Source organism: Vanacampus margaritifer, chromosome 9, assembly GCF_051991255.1.
Source record: "Vanacampus margaritifer isolate UIUO_Vmar chromosome 9, RoL_Vmar_1.0, whole genome shotgun sequence".
NCBI lineage: Eukaryota > Metazoa > Chordata > Actinopteri > Syngnathiformes > Syngnathidae > Vanacampus > Vanacampus margaritifer.
This window is the reverse complement of record NC_135440.1, coordinates 8787154-8809559: the sequence shown is the minus strand read 5'-3', so window position 1 is coordinate 8809559 and position 22406 is coordinate 8787154. Positions and strand designations below refer to the sequence as shown.

The window sequence follows — 22406 nt, the reverse complement described above, 5'->3', positions numbered from 1 at the left end:
CTAATTACAGCACGCCATCGCATTTGAGAGGGTTTAGTTAATCAAGGGGTCCCTTTTCCTCCTATAGTTGAGTAATAACACACTTAAACCATTTAATGCTGCCTGAAATGCGTCTTTCTTAATTCACGGCACTTTCACACAAGTGGCGTAGATTTAAGCCCCACTGACATTAGTTTTAAATAGATCTAATTGAGAAAAGGATCATGAAGGCTACACCTGATGATGGCGTAAAACTTGCCATATTGAAAAAAGAAATGTGGATAAAGCATCACTTGGGTTTTAGGAGGCAAAAGAGACTTAGCCACTGAAAGTGCAGACAGAGAAGTAATACAAAAATCTGGCATGTAGCGCTTGTGTATGACAAGGAACAGATTAACAATTTCCACCAGGAAAACTAGCCCGTCACATTTTACTTTTTAAGTGTTAACTTTGTTCACAAACACGGGACATGAAAATTAGATTTTTGGTCACACGGTTTTATCCAAAACAATGGAAAAATCGCTGGCTTTGACAAACCACTTTGAAGATATTCTGAAGGCGAATATTAAAAAAATATATATATATTTTTTTTTTTTGCTGTGGCAGCAGCAGCTTCCAATGTGTTCGGCGGCATCTATATCATAGCTACCGGGCAATTACAAGCCTATATACACACACCACTTTGAAGTTTAAGGACACATCGTGTCAGAGACAAAGGCTAAAAGCGGATGCGGTGTTGCTGGTAATTGCAATTTCTAAACAAATGCGCCGTTCAACTTTTCCCAGAGAACAAAAGGAAGACATTGATACAATTACTAGGGCATAGCCTACCTGAAACATGAAAGTTTCATTTTGCTTCTGTAATGTAATCCCACGAGGCACATCAGTTTAGAGGTGTGAAAAAATAATTCTAAACCATTTTCATTTGAAAGGAGAAACAAGGCCATTGATTCAAAGAACGGTTGCTTCATTAAAAACTCAAATATATGGCAACCATGAGGGGGACACCTGGGGTAGCAAAGACATGCGACCTGGGGGTACGGAGAGGTGGGTGGAGGGGTTGGAGGGGGATTGTTATGAGGTTGGAAAACTCTGTCATCTTGTCACTGTAACCTGGAGAAGACCACAAATTAGTTCATGTGATGGCACGGTGTGACCAAAATGAAACAAACACACAAAGAAGAAATCTAATTGAATTGCAGTTCAAAGAAGACTGGCGCATGCCTGGCGAAGCGTCGCTCTTTCTAGTGTTGGACCTCCAAGCAGTAGCAGGTGCTGCTTAGTGGAGTCACAAGGCTTTAGCGCGACCTCAAAAGGAAGTGCCGTGCTCTCCAGTGCATTGGTGCGCCGTAACACACCTTCACAGCACTATCAGTCTGCCAATCTCTCAGATCAAACCACTAGTCTTCGGTGGATTGTGGGAATAAAATATCAACATGGATACTTTCCACTGTAGATAATGATGCTGGAAAAGTACAAGAAAAAAATATTCATGCCAAGCTTGATTTGAACAGGACTTTTATTAAAAGCCTTTGGCATGCGTTCCACTTATTTTTGATGTCTTGGCACGAGGGTTCCCCAACATATTGTCGGGCATTAGGCATCAAAAAGAGCAGCGCACACGCCTTGTGGAGAATGATTGGGGTTTGGTTTCAAATAAGTAAACAATGCTAACCTTTGTTGCAGAAGTACTCCATGTCCTCGCAACTCATGTTCTCGGTATCAAACTCGGCAGGGAAGTTTTCTTCCACCGAGAACTCATCTTTGGCCAGGAGCTCGTTCTCCTCAGAGACGCACTCCTCATCCTCTTCCTCCAGGCCATCCTCCAGAGGACCTGAGGGAACACACACACACACATACACACATGTACACACACCGATGTTAAGCAGTTTCATCAGATCCTTCAGGCTTTCAAGAAGTAAAAAAAAAAAACAAAGTCTCTGTCACCTTGTTTCGTTTTCTAAGCTAATACAAATGCAGATTTGATTCTGCAGTTCTTGTCATTAGAAAATAGTATTTGTTTATTTTTGCTGTAAGGAAGCTGTAAATGCAGCCAAGGTCAGTGATGATGTTAATTACAGTCCTTGAAAAACAAAACGTCACACAGAAAAAGAAAAAAAGTTATTTTCCAGAGTTTTTATACGGGCATCAGCTTGGGAGCAGGAATAAAAATACTTTTATTAATTTGTTAGCCTTATCACAGGGTACAATGTAGGTTTTCCATTTACATTCCATGCCTCCAGGTAATACACCAGTGCAATCTTAAAGCAGACACTTTTCTCTGTGATTAATAACCCCCCCACACACCTCCTTCTCCTGTGCAGTATTATTTCTTTAAATCTAAATGATTCCAGAGTTTTGCTTGTAGCTGTACATCTATTTTGGAATTTGCATATTACCATTTTGCTTCAATCAAGGCCGTTGATGGAATTACTCTTTTGCAACCTGAATTGTATTAGCTGTGAAAAACATCTCACCCAGCCTTTGAATGTCATTAAGATAATCGCACACACTTTTCCTTCACACCACAACATGTCCCCAGAGTTTGTATACCAAATACTCGAAGTTTGAAAGAATACAGTTCAAGCAAGAAAACGGCATTGTTTATTTATTTATTTTTCTGAAAAATCCCTCTTGAGCTTAGGGTAATCATCATTTTAAGTGCTGTCATTGCTCGCTGCCTGCAACATTTGGGTGTGGTATCAGTTTCTCCTTGTCACATGAGTTGAGTTGCAGCCTCTTGTGCATCATTCTGAAGCTCAAACACAGAGCGCTGATATCCTCTCGACACCTTTCATTATGTTTCTTCTATTGTGGTACAAGTGAATCCCTCCGCTATAGTAAAGCAGTGATTTCAGTTCAGTTCAGCAGCACTTGTGCTACTCTCATATTTCTCTCAATCTGAGCCACGGAAGAGACACCCCCCCCCAGATGTCCATAAACTGATTGCTCTTTTCATTAGTCCTATAAATGACTCTTTTGTAAGGGTCTACATGGGCACAAGACAAGAATTAGCACACATCTCTAATAGGCATTGCACAAGTCGGCATGCCACGCTTAAATCAGGATGCAGTTTTGTGATCGTATCTGCTGATTCGCTGAGAAGTGAAGTGAAGCGTGATGTGACTCTAGTATCACTTAAGATGATACAGAGAGATAAACAAGGCAGAATCAAGGATAGATTGTATGACTGGCATTAAATGCTCCCGCCAAAGCAAGTGGAGACAGAAGGTGCAAGAAAGCAGGAAAATACATTTCGATAAACACACTCCCTACACATTCTATTACACAGCTGAATAAGAGCTGTGTGTACAGCAAAACTATTCTTCCCCGGCTGCGGACAAATACAGCAGCACTAGCGCATACCATAGAAAATGGACCCACAGTGTTGTGCGATAATAAGGGTGAAAAGAGATTAAAGATAAACTTCATGGTCAATAAGACACAAAGATTAGGTAGATAAGATGAGATAGAATTGCAGTTTAATAGACTCTGAATAAGGGCATCTCACTTCCCCTCTCGAAAAGATAAAAACTAAATGGAGCATTTTCAAAGCGATAGAGATACCAGAGGCCTATCTGAATATGAAAAAAAATGAAATACTCCTCAGTCAGCGCCATTGCAGAGGCCAGATGGCAACTTCTTGCCGACTACATAGATTAGTTAAGTTTGTTTATATTCTCACGTTTAGTTTATTAAACAGTATTCATTGCATGGAGAGACCTGAAATTATTTCAGAGACAGCAACGATAAGAATAATGACTTTCTAAACGACTAGCACCACACTCCTAACTCATTTTCTGATAGTGGTGTCCCTGCTATATTTAGTTGTGTACTGTTTAAAATCCTGTCACATTCAGTGTGTGATCCATGCTTATTTGGTGCATTTCTATAGGCTTTGCAGGCCAGAGCAACGTCTTCTGCTTCACACAATTATCAAGCCTCTTTGAGAGTTCAGTTGGCCAGCGGCACCAAAAAGAGACCTTTCAGTTTATCTAAGAAACAACAGTTTGCGATGGCTGGTAATATAACAGGCTCAAATTTGAGAGGTTTTCATAAATCAAACAGCAATAAAAAAATAATAAATAAAAATAGGGATGGGATCGAGTATGCTACTTTACGATCAGGAACGAAAGACATATATGTCTGACAGATGCCAATTACGATTTACAATCACATATTTTGATTGAGACTTTTTCTGTCCACTGGATTTTACTTTAATTTCATTTATTGATTTATCAAAATTCATTTTAATGTGTGTTCTATACAAATGGGAAAAGGTAATAGACAATTGCCATGAATTTCATGCAATTGTAAGGAAAAATTCTACATTGGGAATGGGATATATAAGTTTTAATTTATAAATGATCCGTCATTGTTTTTTTTTTTGTTGTTTTTTATGTACCAAAAGTACTAGTGTTATCGATACTTGATATTGGTGATTACTCAATACCTGAGTACTCACTAGTATCGGTCTGGGAAAAAAAAGTGGTCTTAGGTCTAATTTGCAGCATGGTTGCAATTTTGAGAAAAAAAGCCACCACTTTTGAAGAAGAAAAAATCAGCTCCTATTGTCTGATTCTTCCTCTTCTTCAAGGTAAGTGTTCTGATCTGATTTTTTGCATGGCCTCTGAACTATATCATCCACATCCATCAAGCTATCTCTGCCTCTTGGAAGAGGAAGTATCGGCCGTGTTCTAACAATCATGCAGTGGGAGCAGTGGGCAGGAGCAGCCAATGTTAATAGAGACATTGGTGGCTGAATGCAGGCTTGATCACAGTGGCTCTTTTGTTCGTGGCATGGCCTCTGTCTGATATAGATCGCCCATGCAGAGTGGCGCTCCAGCATGGGTTATGCTAATGGCCCCACTGAGTTTATAAAATGGGGTGATACTCACAGAGCACATGATGGACAGAGGATTAATGAGTCACAGAGGAAGGGGATACTAGTAGAAGGAGGCTGCAGACAGAGGTTGTGGAATGAGCGGATTTTTCATGGGAAACTCAAAAGCAGGCAATGGAGGAAAAAAACCCCGACACATACTGCACTTTGCAGATGATATGTAAACTTTGAAAAATGAAGAGGGCTGCTAAACAAATTCATGTGTGGCATGAGTGACTGATAATTTCATGGCATACTTTTCCACCCTTCTGCAGCATGGGCAGCTTTTGGCCAAGTTATGATAGCGACACCTCACATTATCAGCAAGCTTCCCAGTGTGATGTGCGTTGCAGCCACCTCTATTGCGCTCCCCAATTAACGGTGAGGTAATTGAATCTGACAGAACAAAGCTATCGATCTCTATAAGGGTGGAAATCATTTGTGCTCCCATCTATACAAATTTACATTCAAAGGCTCGACTAAAAACAAAATGTAGTACTTGAGATGCAAAACATGGATATGTTTGGCTGAGCCAGGTAAGCATAAAAATATACACCTACCAGTCATAACCATTACGACTACTTGCACAAAATAATGATATCCAATAGAAGAGTTACTGCATACAACACATGAAATGATTTAGATAGATAAGATAATCATGTTAATTTTTTTGTACTGATTTTACAATATGTTCATATTGAGTGGCTGTAGTTTTCTGTGGTGTATAACTATACAGTGAACTATACATACTTCCTTTTGTCACATTTCAGGCTTCAAACATAAAGATATATATATATACATATATATATATATATATATTTTAATTTATTTTTATTATTTTTTTTTTTTAAGGTAGAGAATCAACAACCTTTTTTTTTTGTAGAACGTGTAAAACGATCTACCCCCTTTTCACTCAGTGCAGCCAATTGACTCCAGAAGTTCCTTGGTGATTTTTGAATGATCCAACGTTGACTGATGATGATAACTAATGTGTGTAATCTAGTGTCAGTATAAATGCACCGGCTCTGTGACGGTTTGTTAAAAGAATATTAGAGCGCAAACAGCATCATGATAAAGTTGTGAGGAGGAGGTTTAAAGCAAAAGATCAGAAAGTTCAAACTTTTAAGCGGTGTCTAATATTTCAGTAACATTAGACAGTCAAAAATATAATGAGAAGTATGATGCCAAAGATATATTGTCGGAGTAACTCCTCTCTGACAGTGTCAAATTTGAATATTTTGATCTTTGCAATGTCAAAATATATGACACAGCTGGTGTAATGTAGCAGCCAGTTAGTGTACTCATTCATACGTTTACACTCACTGGTGGTGTAAGGGAATTAACACTTTTCTCCACTAAAAATGTAAAAATGAAATGAAGCTAAATTGGCTCCTAATGCATGAGGGTTTTAGATGTGTGAGCAGGAGAGAAAGTGAAAGAGGAGAAATGCAAGAAGAGACTTGGGGCCATATTCTCTGCTCAGCTCTAATGACCTTTGGGAAGCAGAGGGCTCCCTCGGCCTTGGAGAAGACTTAGTGTATATGTTACAGGGCTCAGGCCTCTAATTTAATCCTTGATCACTATAATGAAATAGATATCATTTATGCTGCTCTTAATAGGTTAATATGTTACAGGAACCCCCGGAGGAATTCAACCATTCCCCTTAAGTATTACATCTTACAAAAAAGGTGGCCTTTCTTTAAGTGTTTCCACTCTGATCACAATAAAAATGAAGCCAATTCGCCATTTGTACATACCGTAACTGTTTGAAAATGTATCTTGTGTTCTCAAAGTTACAGCCTGTGACTATGGTATTGTTTAACTTGATTTTCCAGTTGCCAAGCAATCTAATTCCAATGATTAGACATGGCTGCCTTCCTAAATTTGGGCAACAATCAGCAGTCAACAAACTAATCGGAAACTCAGCAGCAAGGATTCTTGCTTGGAAATTGTGTTGATTGTTAAATGCATTCACATTTTTGTAAAAGACAAGTAGACTTATGCTGCATTCGAGGATGGTCGGAAGTCTGACTTTTTCGTGTTCAAACCAGGAAGCGTGTACAGGAACACCACCTTGAACTCGGAAATTCCACTTGCAAAGTCGGAAAAAAAAGGACCCCAACTTCACCGACGGACTACAATTGACGTCACTCTACAATGGCGACCCATTTGGAAACGTGAATGGTGAAACACAATTTACTCGAGTATAAAACTTGATAGCTTTTCTTCATTCATAAATATTTGACATAACTTCACATAACACACTATCTCCCTGCATAAAATTATACGATGAACTACTGAACTGTATGGAATGCTTATAAAATAAGATAAAAATAATAAATGAAGCAAAATTGCGAGAAAGTAAGTTTGCTGGAGGTCAAAATGAGTTTTGAGGACCAAAATAAAAAAACAATTTAGCACTATCCGCCATTTACTTTTGCCTCCAATGCTTTCAGGTTGGAATTAGGAAAAAACAACTCTGATATATCCGACTTCAAACCATTCTCGAATGCAGCATCACTGTCATCTGGTGATATCTACAGTACCTAAAGCGAGTCATATGACATCATGCATTTAGCTGGCCTATGATTGTTTATATTTGTGCATCATAGGGTGAAACGCCTTCCGTTTGATAGTGAGGCCTCTCTTAAATGAAAAGCATGTGATGGTGTTACCCAGATGTAGAAGGATACTATTTCAAAGAAATGGATGATCTGTCTCAAATATTACCTCAAAAATTCTTTTTAGTATCAGACCCAACGATCCTGTCGTGTTTTCCGAGTTGCTGGCTTGACTGTTGTTGCGCCCAGTATGCTCTATTGAAGGAGAATAACACGAGCTCGCTTCTTTATCCAGTGAATTGGAATTGGACTGGCTTGAAAACATGCTGGCATTTGACTACGCCATTAAAATGCTGGAGGCACCTCTGAGCGTGCCCGAAGGCTTTAGCAGATGCCAGGCAGTTTCTCTGTGGAGTTAGCCGGGTCCTGCTTCACTCTCCCGCCTCTACTTGTCTCTCTGCAATTTACACATACAAGTGTAAGCGGACTTGGTACATTGCGTACGCCCTTAAAAGTCACAGAGATTGTAATTTAGTAATATGGACTTTGTCAATTCCTCCTTTTAAAGGACCCATTTTCCCTTTTGCAGAGGTGCCATACTGTAGTGCCGGCTGGGTGATTTATTGCTATCATTTTGCTTTTTGTATGGAAATAAAAGTTAAGCATGTGCCGTACACCTAACATGACAGCTGAAACAAAGCAGGTAAAATATATTTGGCTGTAATTACGGCGTTTTAAGCAAGCTTTTCACACAAACGTTGACTTTTAATGAAGCCATTGAGTGCAGCTCCTCCGGGGAGCTATCATGGTTAAGTGGGGGCATCCATCTTCAGCCATCAGCTCATCTGCAGACGAGTGCAGGCACTGTTGAAAACGCGCTCACCTCATACCGGCTCACTTTATCTCCACTAAGTGTCGTCAGTTGGGTGACGCTAACAGTGGGGCAAAATCTATTTGTTAACTAGCTGCGATTGTCCAGGGAATTTTTATGCTAACGAAGGCAAGAGAATTATCTGCCTTTATGTAGTTTTTATTTTTCGCGGCGGAAAAAAAACATCATCATCGTATTCTGCAATGGACTTCAATACTGTAATAGTAATACTTGTTGAACCTATTTCAATGTGAATATACAAAAAGAGTGTCAAGTGTATCAAATAATGTAGATAAAACAATATTTTCCATCAAGGAATTTCAAAGAAATTAATCAGACTGAGATGCCAATTTCATTCCATTATGAAGGACGGGGGTTGTCTTTCGCAATAAATTCTTCATTAATTTAATTCTAATTTGCCCCTAGTTCCTATTTCTACTATTGATAGTTCTACTCCTTAATACCTCGGATAAGGGGGAGAAAATCATCGCAATAACTCAGAAGAGGCTGTGAGCGGCAGATATGATCTAAATATTACCAATGCCAAAAGAAGTGTGAAGTCTGATGAACATTTCAAAAGAACAATTCTTTATGGATCAGCTAAATCTTTTCCACTTTTTAATTAAAAGTAAAGAAAATAGAAGTTAATTATCCTGTTAAGATTAGCTGCTGGGCATCTTTCTGTAAATTGGTTCTAATTAAAAGGAAATTGTCAAATGACATTCAAAGCAAGCACTGTCCTTTAAAACAGAGACTGAGATGGGCTTTTCTCTCTACAACCCCCCAGCGCCCCCACCCCACACCCCCATCCCTTTCCCACCCGCAGCCTCTCTAATTCTTGATCTGGCCTTGTGAAACTTCTTGCTGGAAGATTACGAATGCGCCAGCGCTTCACACACACATACACACGCCTGCACGCGCGCGCACATATGCGCACACACTCCCTGGATAGCAGGCCTGCTCCCATGCAACCAGTAAAATTCACAGCGAGCATAGAGGTTATTGGAGATAAAAACTCTACATGTATACATTTACAGAAGATGCACTGATTTTAATTGGATTCTGATTTAGCTGTACTGATATATGAAAAAATTATATCAGTATTTACTGTATTTATTTATTCATTGACGGATAAATTTGTCCAATTACGTCCATTTTATGAATTATCATGTGGTGCAACCAAAAAGAAATAACCAATTTGGGACTTTGATTTTGAAATACATTTAGAGACAGGAGTTTGTATCATCCGCATCCATGGGAGCAGCATTTTAGGTTTGTACTGTTTCACAACTATGTAAAAAAACGAAGCAAAAACATTTTAGCAACTGGTATGTAGTGATCACATTTAGTTTGAACATCACTTGGTACATATATATATATATATATATATATATATATATATATATATATATATATATATATATATTCATTTTACCTGTGTGGCTAGCTAGCTTGTTTTGTTTAGCTAGCTTGTTTTGTTTAGCTGGCTAATTGTTATAGCATCATAACTTTGATTTAAGTTAAGAATAATATGTGAAGCGACCTTTGTAGAAAGTGTACCCTGATAGATGTCCTTTATTATACATTTCATAAATTGTAGATAATAGTAAATGATAATAACGATTAAATATTTTATTTGTTTTTATAATAAATTAACTGCGCTCGGTCTGGTGAAATCATTATTCAATGACCCAAGTATTACAAAAACCTGCATCATTGTTTCGCCATTAACTGTCCAATTGTTTATAAGTTTCAATGCTATTTGTTTGTTGATATATATTACAAACAAAATTTATGAATAAATACCGGCCACAGGATTTACACATTCACTGTAATACTAATAAGAATGTGGCCTATATTGATTTTACTCAGGATTAGAGAGTACAAGAAGTAAAAAATCTAAATTAAAAAATAAACAGAAAAAAGAAAATAGAATAGAACATTTTCATTGATTTCATGCAATTTAAAGAATAAAAATTATATATTGGGATATGTACGTCTTTAAAATTATCTGTCATTGTTTTTCTAAAAAAAAAAGTGATATTGAATGTCCTTGGATTTTACCTTGACCTTTTGGGATGATAATTTCGGAATTGAATTAATTTTAGAATGTATTAAATGGAAAATATAAAAATTTGCAAGTTATTTTTGTCAAATGTGCGACCATTAACTCTTTTTATATTGTTTTGTTTTATCTTGTCATCTTACTATGACATTCTGTTGTCTTATTGCAATGTTCTTAACTTGACCTTGTATTCCTTTGTGATGTGTATTTTAATGTATTTTTGTATAGGAGACTACAGATGCAAATTAGCTACTGCTGCTAGAATCTGGCATATTTACAACTTAATTTGTTGTTCATCAATGTGCATTGTCCCTTTCAAATAAAATGGAAAAAAAAATTGTCTAATGTCTTGTCTGCATTAAAGTGAAGTTGTAACAAGCTGTAACACACTGCCCATGAATGTAAATACTGTCTACTCAAAGCAAATGGTTTTGGATATTGATAATGACAACGTTTTCTTGAAATAACATTCTTGCACCACATTACACACCATTAGATAATGTATCCTTACATCTTTCGCCAGTTACAGATGAGCTTCGAAGCCTTTTGTTTGGGTGCTGTTATACCTTTTATCTGATTTCAAGTGTGTTTCATCATTCTCGCTTCCACCCGAATACTTTTTTTTTTTTTTATCATAGACAATTCCAGCAACACCCTTTCGGAAGAGAGAAACCCCTCGCTGAAGCCGCTCCATCTGCTGTGGCTAATGATGGTGCGCTCTGTGGCCTGCAGCAGAACTGTATAAGGGAGATTTACACCCATAACCCCCCTGGGCCCTCAGAACTGCACCTCTCTCTAAAACACCGTCACTCCATCAATTCCCATACGATAGCTGTAAGAGCCGGCAACAATGGTCCAGCAACAATGACTTTTTGTACAAGTGACAAGTACCTTTTTTGGATGACATAACCTGCCGCGATGTTTGAGTAGCACGAAGCGCACTGGGAAGTGGATGACAGTTACACCATTGAGGCAGCAGCAATCATACCTGACTTTACTTAAAAAGATACTTGGTAATGAGCGTGACATGCCGCTAAGTGAGAAGGGTGGCTGTCTTTGTGGATGCTCTAATTAGAGTGATGGCAAGAGGGGGAAATAAGCAATCAATAAAAGAAAAACTGCACAGACCTGCTTTTACTATTTAGTCTGTTGTTTTTGTTTATACATTGTAATTGCCCTTCAATTTTGGTAAAACATGTTTTCACATATATGGCTTGTAACAAGTGAAGTCAATCTATAGTGAGATGCAGGAACAAACTGTGTGTGTGAGTATGTGTCTGAGCGGGGAGAGAGCACCATTCCTGAGGGATTGAACGCTCATAGTAAATGGAAGTGGCACAGCTCTGACCTTTGAGCTGCAGCATATGAGTAAAATGAAGGAACTGTCAAAATATTGCTTGAGAAATGACAATCCACTACGCCTGTCTCAAGTCTTGACATGGCATGCAAGAGCAGAGCAGTAACCTGCTGATCTCGACATTATAAATGCGGGGATTATCATGACAACAAACTGCTGCCTGACACACTGCGTCCCCTTAAGACATTCGGACAACTGCGTATGTCACGCACAGTGTCCTCAGCTAGAATTTTCTAAATACAGCAATTCAATACAAGACAATAACTTAAAACACTCAGTCTCACTATCTTGTTATGAACTTTCTGCTGTTTCTAACCTTAAAATTTGGCAGCTGATTTGCGCCTTCATTTACACCCATGTGATACTCGAGTCCACCGAGAATAAGTCATTTTATAAAAGCAAAATATCACAAGCAAATTACTAGTGCTCTGAGAAAAGAAAGATTGGGAGGAACAAAGACAGGCAGCCATAATTATTTCTTGGCGAGGCTAGCATGTCAAAGCAGGGCCACCGTCTTTCTGGTGGCCAGTCCCCTGGGCCTCACGGGCATCAAAATGAGGTCCAAATTATTTTGGGTTCTATTGCAGTATAGTTGAAAATATCATATTTACTTGTGGCGCATTATGAATGTTGATGTTTACACCTGTCTGCGTGAAGACGGCAAGATTTATAATACTCAGTAATTTAGCAAATGTACAGTATGCATATGAGCTTGTTGGCAGGGATTTAAATTAGGTCAGAAACGGAATACATCAATCGCAACCCATATGTGCATCTTGTTTTTCTTTTTTACTCCCCGACCCCCACCCCCTTCCTCAGCCATCTTTGCTCAGAAGCTTGGCGATGAAGTAGCTTGAAGACTGCAGAAGTGTGATATGTGAAAATCACATTTGCAGATGAGCTTGAAACTCCTTTTTAATATTCAGATATCAGACATTCTGCATTGAAAAGCTCACTAAGACGATTCGGGAAAGAAAAAGCAAGATCCGCGCCATTAAGGGAATCGTTGGAGGCTTGGTTTGCATTTTACATATTTCACAAAAATGTACAACCAAGTAAAACATCACCAGTTATCAGCGATAACAATGCAAATTTTTTGTCACAGAGCGCAAGAAGATTCTGTCAAAATCCAAAGTCGCTCAGTTTTTTTCCCCCCTCTGTGGCTTAACACCCTCAGCTTATTGGGGCTTTGATTTCTTTCATTTTTTAACTGAGAAGTCAGACAGGGTTGTGGAGTAAAAGACGGTAAAAGGTATGTTTGCCATGAGGCATTTAAAGCCAATAGCGCATCAAACACACAAGCCTGTGGATGGATGGACGGAAGCCCGGCTGGCTCCAAGGATGCCTAAAGACCCGTTAACCAACTTTCACATGCACCACAAAGAAAAGCCAGTTTGATGACCTTTGCTAGCGCTTGTAAGCACGAGGAACACAACAACGCCACTGCGGGGCGTTTTTCCTTTCTCGTAGCTCCTTCTCCGTGAGGCACAGTAGCACTTTGACAACAATTTTGCTGCCTTACAGCCTAAATCCATTCAATGAATTGCAGAATATAGCCTCTGCAATTCCCCTGACCATTTTCAATTCTCTGTGTCTTAGCCGTGTGCCAAATTTGTCCCCGTGCCATTTTAATTATATACAGCCAAGACAATCTTTATGATGGTATTCAGTAAGAACACCAATCTGCAAAAAAGGTGATAAGTAGGAACACCATCCAGCTTTGGTATCAGTAATAAACAGACATTTAATTGAATAATTTGACCTAAGAGGCTGATGTGGGGAAAAGGCATGTTGATATATAGAATGACAATATTTGGAATATTGAATATAATTCAGTGTTTTGCATGATGCCTGCAAAACTGTGGGTTTGGTTGGTTGCCCACCAACTTGCCAAGTGAGCTACAGGGTGAGTTTTTGCACGACTGATAAGCCTCACTAGCACTCAGATGTGTGTGTTCAATTTGGCCAGAGGAGCGCTGGCTTAAGTCTATGTGCGTGCCTGTTTGTATATACATGGAGGGAAGAGAAAAGAGCCAAATATACCATTGTACACGCACACACCTATGAACACACAAGGAAAGAGACTTTCCGCATAGACTTCGAGACAATGACACAAGACCACTTCCTGTTTGGGGATAGCTGTCAGAGGACGTCTCACATTCAACTATTAAGCCCGTATCCCACAGAGGGTCAAATGCAAGTGTTGGCGAAAGTAGCGAATGTGCGCTCCAGTCAGGGCTCGTCAGGGTTTGTTTGTTCAAGGTTCGCGAATGTTTGCCTGATTTTTCTTGTTGCAATTTCCTTGCGACAAAAAAAACCCATTAAGACTGTTTAGAGAACATTTGGGAAACGTTGAGACCCTGACGTAAAATCAATATTCCCTAGCGTCGCTAACATTCATCCCTCAGTGGGATATTGGCTTTAGAAAATATTAACTAATAGACTGCAATATGTCAGTATAAATGTTATTCTGAGAGGCTTTTGTTACAATTTGGGGTACCACAAGGTTCAATTTTAAGGCCATTATTATCGTTTCTTACACAAAGTATATATTGTCACCTTCTTAAAATAATTGGCTATGTATTTTTTCCCCCCAAATTATTACTTTTTTGCCTAAACCATGATGCAAATGGTTACATTTTTTTATGTTTCCTGAATAATCTGAAAAAATGACTTGGCGATTATTTTAAGAAGGTGTCGATATGAACGATCTTGCTGCAGTATTAGCACTTTATGTCCAATATTATTTGCAGATGATACCAATGTACTTATTTCCAATAGATTCTGCATTCATGAATGGATTTAACAGTGTTAACATTTTTTAAATGTTAACAAAGTTCACAAAGAGCTTCATGCATTTTCAGAATGGTTTCAAAAAATAAATTGGCATTAAATGTGAAAAAAATCTTACATATGATATTTATAGGGACAACTAATTATAGCCTAATTTGGGTTCAGTGAAAGTGCATATTGATGGTGAAGAAATTATTAAAGCTACATCAACAAGACTCCTAGCCTAGGATTCTACATCTTCTAGGAGTCCTTGGCATAGTAATTTATGAGTAATTTACATGGAAAAAGCATATTAGTTTTTTTTTCAATAATCTCTGGGGATTATTAAAATAGTACGTTAGTACAGTCATCTTTTTTTTTATTATTATTATTATTATTATTGTCAAGTATATCCATATCTCACCTATTGTAATATTGAATGGGTCAGTACTTTCCGTACATATATATCTTCATACAATGTTACTGCGGCAAATGTGTTTTGTCAGAATGGCTGCTTTTTCCAAGTCCCTAACCGCTCCATTTGTTTTTCAATGTAACATACTGGCTTCTTTTTTCTAAATTTATAATATGCTTCAAATGTGTACCTAAAATTTTAAATGGAAGTACATGGATTCAGATTTGCCAAAAAGCAATTTTTTTTTCATTTTTCATTTTCAATTGCCCACTGTGTAAAATAACTAAACTAAAAGAAACAAAACACTGAAATGAAACAATCCTTTTTTTTCTGAAGCGCATCATCATTTATTCTTTGACTTTTTACTTTTGCTCACTGTCCGTTCACAGTTCAAGACAGTTTTGACTACTAGCAATTTTGCAAAGGAGACAATTTGCAGATGCAGCAGTTATCAATTCAAACAGACACGCAATCCGGGTCCAATGTCACTTGTCCTCATTATGTTAATGGTTAATATATGCAAATGAAAACATTCTAGCAATTTGATTTCTTTGAAGATAGTTTGGCATATTGTCTTAGCTATAATGATGATACACTTTTCTCCCGAGCTTCGATTTATGCGGGGCTAGTTTGTTCATTTTTATCAGCTCAGAGTTCAATTTCTAGAGCTACTGGTAGGTGTTTTTCACCTTCCCCTCACTATTTAACTAATTACGATTCAGGTACCATAAGCAGATTTTTCAAGCTATTGGTGTTTTTCTTAATTAAGAAACAAATGAATTCTCCCCAGCAAAATAGATGGAACAACGGGATAGGGTGCCAGAGGCCAGATGCTGCGCTACTTAATTAGAAGTCACCCCATTGTCTGGGGTTTTTAATGAAGCTCCAATCTAAATGGATATCAAAAAAGCTTCTAGTGAAGAAGAAAAAAAACGCGCAAAGGATGGCCATTTAAAATAATAAGGAAATAAAGATAATGAAAGACAAAAGACATGTACTGGCAGCCCCTGCTCCCACCTTTAGTTGAATGCAAGCAGTGCTCCCTTCACCTCTGGATGAGCCCTATTAAAGCAGCGCCATCCCTCGCCTGCCCCACCTGCCTGAAGCCATGTCTAATGTTCTGCCAAACCAACATGGACACACTCTTTTCAACTTCTCATCAAAGTGGAAGTTTCATTACCCTGTGGATGCTTATCAACTAACCGAGGCAGCCGTCGACTTCCTGTCTCGACTGGAAAAAGAGCTGAGGCGAGCTGAATCCATGTTTGTGATATCATTGTAATTTGTGATAGGCTGGTGTTTTGTTCTGGGAAGACCGACACAAACTTCCAATTAGCTGGAACAAATTGTCACCTCCGTGTAATACGCACGCTAGAAATGCTGGTCGACAAATCGGGTCGGTCCTGTGAAGCCCAATCATCAGCTTCAGTGATGCTGGCATCCTGGGAAGCGAAAACGATAACATCGGGACTGCTTTGAGTGAAATAAAAACCCATAGTATGCCCATATGTGCTGCCAACCTCATCAGTCCTTCTTCAGACAGCATGGCTTAGGAGCTCCCAAAGGATGGGCCAGTGCCCACTGATACAAGCCCAGCAACCATCTTGTCCAAGCCAAGTATCCCTGCGCCCAGGGGCTGTGCCATCAATGCCATGACTTGTGCCAGAGTGGACCCCCACACCCCCAACCCTCCCAGGAATCCATTTCAAAGGCTTTTTTTATGGATCAGGTATACGGTGTGATTTTTCTTTCACTTTCTAATGTGCTGTATAAAAGGCTGGTGGAAGCCGACTGAACTATTTTTTAAAGACATGATTTGATTTCAGATTGAAGAGATTAAAAGGGGGAAAACATTCTTTAAGAAAAGGAAAAAAATCAACCAATTATCAATAATGAGGAGCGTCTATCGAGATATACGTATACAGTATCTGTCTAGACCCCGCTATGTGTGCCTGTCAACAAATTTCATTGCATGTGCGGATCTGGACAAAAAACGAACTATCTTTATTACCCAGATGCATAATATTAAAGGGAAAATGTGGGGGGAAAAGTCATTTTTTACATCTATAATCATTAATTACCATAATCCTCTGGCTGTTCACTCATGTGCTTTCCTCATTTACATCATTACTTGTTTATTTATATCTTTGAATGAGATTAGAGGGGGAGATTACTAAGCGCAGACACATGAATAGCATTCAAAGAGTGGAGGATAATGTAAGTCGTTTGGTGATTCCTCAGCTCCTTTCAAATCTACCGGTGGAGTATTAGAACAATACAAGTGGATGTGCTCCATATAGTGTGACAACAATAATACAAAATCCTCAGGGAGTGAGCCCCCGTGTAAACACTCTGGAGCAACACACACTTGCATGCTGTGTCCTCAAATGCATGAGAAATTAGCTTAGATGCCAGTGAGGGCACAGGAAAGCGGCAGTTCAGAGAAATTACAAGACCTAAATAGAGATGTGCATGGTTAAGTATCTGTACAAAGTGTTTTATTGTTGTCACTGTATCTGGGAACACACTTGCGGAACATTGGCCATGAGTTTACAAGAAACACTATATTGGTTATAGCCTATGAAGCAAAATTGTGGGCTTAACCAGGTGATGGATACAGTAAAGGTTGGCATGGTGGTAGGTACCGTAAGTAGTTTTTTTTAGGTATCAAATTGTCCCTAATATTTATAGTCGTGACATGCTATATGCATGCATGTGTAAAAATATGGGAAGATGGTGGCAGGACTTGAGAAGGAACACTGTAAAAAAATATTAAAAATATATAAAAAAATAAAAATTCAAAATTCAAAAATTTTAAAAATATTTAAAAAACATTCAGTTGTTTTTACGAGAAAAAAAAATACTTGCAGGTGTAATTGCCAGAGAACATCGGTAAAAAATACAGTGTAAATGTAAGCAACTTTACAGAAGAACTTGTACATTTTACTGTTATTTAATGTACAATAAACAGTAACTACTTCCAAATTTATCACGATTCAATGTACAATAAACAAAATCTGCATCTACATTTTACAGAACAATATAGTATAAAAGCAGCATGTTCTTGGTAAATGATACTTGTTTTGTATAGCACTTTCCTACATTAGAAGGCCTTCAAAGAGCTTTGCATTTTTGACTACTCATTCACCTACTGATTACACCACATAAGGAACAACTGGGGTTTCATTATCTTGCTCATGGATCTTCCACACAGTCACACTGCACTGGGATCGAATCAACAACCTAAGGGTTGCAAGATGATCATTCTACCACTGAGCCACACCACCTTGTTGTTATTTTATCACTAAAGGACTGTTGAATCTACAAGTTTAAAAAGATTACAGTTTTAGGATATATAATATATACAAGTTCTGTACAGTTGTTTATATGTGCACAGTATTTAGTTTTATTTTTTTACAGGATTATTCTGGTCACCACAGCTGCCATTTTTTTCTGTAAAAACAACAGATTTTTTTTAAGTGTACTGCTAAATTAATAATTTGGTCTACAGTATATCAGTTTTAAATCAATATAATACATTTAGTTTAGCCTTTATATTCACATATTTTTTACTGTATATCTAAATATTCTCATCTGTAATCATGCTTCCTTTGGCATAAACAAAATGTACCAAAGAATCTGCTGACAAAAAGTGTTATTCTAACACTGCTAGGATGTAATTTTAACTGTATCCCACAGTTTTTTGTGTGTTTTTTATTTTACAGTCATTTTTTAATTCTCCCCCAAAAAATTATATTTTTAAGTTGTTGTTTTTTTTACTGTCAAATCAACAGTTGTGTTTGGTTCTGAGTTTTACAATGTAATGTAAATGTAAATGTAATGTAAATTACTCAATGCTTCATTGTTTTTGTATTTACAGTCACAATTTTACAGAAATTCACTAATTCTACAGACATTTTTTACAGTGAAGAACACAGAAATACCAACAGAAAAATTCCACATGCAAAAATAACGTATGCGCGTTTTGATGAATAAACTGCAAGGTGGATTTATTTGCCGCTGCAAATGAAGAGATGGATCTAAGGAGCAGTTGGCTAATTATTTATCCTGCTGGCTTTATAGCTCTCATTAATTTCCTTTCTCTCTTTCTTTACCTTGCATTGGAAGTCTAAAGTCAACCTGCATCTGGTGCTGATAACGCTGGGGTCTCGACAGCCCCACTCACAGCCTTTCCTCAAAACACTTCTAATAATGAAAAGAACATTTCATATACATTTGCTGGATAATGCCATTTGATACTTTACGTGCCAAATTCAAAAAGATGGAGAAAAAAGCATGTAAAGTATATTGTAACATGTATGTCAGTATGTGGGGTGCATCTATCATTCCATGTTTCAATTCAAATGAAAGTGGGAGTCAATTAAATGTTATTTAATTTCCATGATAAATAATATGGGTAGCAGACACTGTGATGTATTCAAAATGTGTTTAAGTGCAAATCCACCCATTCATCCATTGAATTGATTAATAAGTAAATGTGAAAAAGTTAATCAACTAAGATGTGTAAAATACACTGCAATAATCAGGACTTCGTTTTTTTTTTAAATTGACAACCTTTGAATCCATAATTAATGAAATTACAAATCTGGTCATTTCAGTTTTTAGATTTGCAATATTGGAATGTATTCCTCAAATAGACAATTTATGCAATTGCATTAGTTCCCGTATCTAGATTTTTCACTTCCTATTGTAATAAGCGGGGGGGGGGGAATCTTAAATTGTATTTAATTTGAATTGTAGAGGTTCTTGCGATTTGTTAACTCTTCTGTCTCCCCTCATCATTGTCTCACTTGTCTCCTACCGCCAAACAGGGTGTAGACTGAAACGTGCCCACTTTGGTGCTTTCAAGAGATCGCACCTCAGCATTTGTGAATTGAGGGTATCTGCCATTTCCTAATGGCCCAATCTGGCTCACTGCAACCTCCATCACGCTTGGCCACTCTCACTCCTCCACCTGTCCATCACATTTACCCCATCACAACCATGACTGCAAAAACCTTCACTTCATTGTCAATGTGGCGACAAACCAAACGCCAAATTTGAAGCAATTCTTCAAGGCAGCGCACTGATAGAGGCTGCACTCAGGTTGCATTGCACTTTCAAATGCAGCAGTGGGCGGAAATTGGTGCAAAGCAAATATTGTCAACTTGCGCTGACTTCAAACAACAGTCAGATGGCAGACACCAACTCAGCAGTACCACTGTTGCTTTATACAAAAGAGAAAGCACCGAAAGAACTTGGGATCATTTTTCTCACATTGCACTCTGCAGGCTAACAACATTAGACAGTTCCATGAAAGTAAAATAAAATAACTACAATATATGCACAATATAACATACTGTACACAGGGCTTGACATTAACACACACCAACTTTACAAATGAAGAAGGACAAAAACAAGACATATGGTGGTAGGTTGCAAATGTTTTTGTTTTGGCTGTGCTGAGGCCAACACTAGCACTATTTTATTGTCATAAATAACTACCAAACAGGCATCTTTGGGGTTAATACTGTACTGTACTTCTGAGCACAGCAACATCTCAGTGGTAAAAGGGTGTGCACACTTGTTCAACCACATTTTTATTTTGTTTTTATCTTTACCTCACCTCTCAAATTTTTTATTTTATTTATTTATTTGACTTCTACAGGTTAAAAACCACATTAATGGTGGAAAATGTTTTGAAATTGGTTTCATATTTTTCAACATTACAATAATCTGGCATTTGAAAATGGGTATCTTGACTTTGCCTTGATTTGTATTGTTTTATAAAGCTTTATCGTGTTATTTCATGATTTTCTTTCTTTCTTTATTTGTTTTTTAAGTTATATTGTTCAGCGTGGTATGGTGGAAGACTGCTAAGCACATCTTTCTCACAGTGCAGAGGGTGTGAGTTTGAATCCGGGCACTGCCTTGCTATGTGACGTTTGCATGTTCTCTCCATGTGGCCTTTCTCCGGTTTATGGCATATTCCAAAAACATGCATGGTAGGTTGATTTAACATTCTAAATTAGGAGACTCAAACTCACGTAAATGTTGAGACAACCATGCTTAAAGTCCTGTTTTGATTAACTTTTTGATGATTTAAAATATGTATATATATATGTATATATATATATATACAGTATATATATATATATATACAGTATATATATATATATATATATATATATAGTTGTAAAATACAAGGTTTTAGGCCAACACCCTTTAGTTGTCTTAAAAAAAGAAGAAACTTTGGATAATAATAAGTATGTATGTATGTATGTATGTATGTATGTATGTATGTTCTCCTACGCTCCATTGAAGTGGCATAGAACATGTTTAACATTTGACTAAAGTTAAAATCAACTCAACAATTCAAACGACATATTGTACGTACAGTATAGGTCAATGACCCAAACTTAACTGGGAGAACTTATCCCAGTTAAGTTCTATTTCAAGCTCTAAAATAACTATCAGTGCTGTGAGGGTCATGGGCCTGGTTGGTCAAGATAAAGGAAATCCTGATGAAATGAACCATGAGGAAGCGGAGAGGAAACCCAGGAGAGGTGAGATTGTTACAGTGAGTAGGGTATTGACCTGAGAGACCCACCTTACTGCTTGATGGCACAGACGTTTGATTTGACCTGCACGTACATTAACACGCATATGTATATTTGTTTAGAATAAAACACATTGAGTGGTGAGCACTTCTACCTCATAATTTAGGGTTCAAATCTCATCCTTCGTGTGCAGAGTTTGCATGTTCTCAGTGTGCTACCTAATTTACAACTAAAAATGTTTCCCCAATGTAGGAAAAAATATGAATGTGAGCGATTGTTTGTCTCTAAGTGTTTGTGATTGTCTGGCAACCAGTACAGGGTGTACCCCGCTGTTCACCCGAGGACAAGTGTTTTTTATTGAAAAAAAGATTTACATTGGTGGAATGGGATACGAGTGACTGGACTTTGTTTTAGAGTTGTAATCTGTCATCTGGCCAATTTTTGCTTTGACTTGACCTTTTATGCAAACCTGAAACACAAGCACTGTATGGTAGCATTGATTCAATTCACTTTACTGTACATTTTAATGGTGCATTGGTTTACAATTCATATCTGCAAAAATAACTGAAATTATTTAAAAAGAATAAACAAATGATGAAAAGGATACAGACTGAACTAAAAAAATACCTTCGGATCGATGTAATTTAAGTGCAGTAATTATGTTGTAATTTCATCCCCAAAAAATTAGGTGGACGTTCAATTGTACAGTTATAAAAGAAAAAAAAAAAATCACAAATATATTTAACCACTTATTGGGCCTCATTTACTAACATTTCATGGTTACGCACTTTAGTGAATGATGCCAAATGTGACCAAATGATAGATGAGTATTTTATCTTGCTATGTTTTCATTTGCAGTATATTTTAAATACTTAGGGTCAATGATGACTTACAACAAAAAGGACTGCTCTCAATGATCCTTCTTACATGATTGTAGCAGTGAC

General features: G+C 37.6%; 1 protein-coding gene across 1 annotated transcript in view; it reads right to left on the bottom strand.

Moving 5' to 3' along the window:
• Positions 1-22406, bottom strand: part of zfpm2a (zinc finger protein, FOG family member 2a) — a 138908-nt gene that overhangs the window by 100618 nt on the left and 15884 nt on the right. Inside the window, exon 2 of the mRNA XM_077575834.1 lies at positions 1655-1813. Within this exon, the coding sequence (XP_077431960.1) occupies positions 1655-1813 (159 nt within the window). The remainder of the gene's footprint in view (positions 1-1654; positions 1814-22406) is intronic.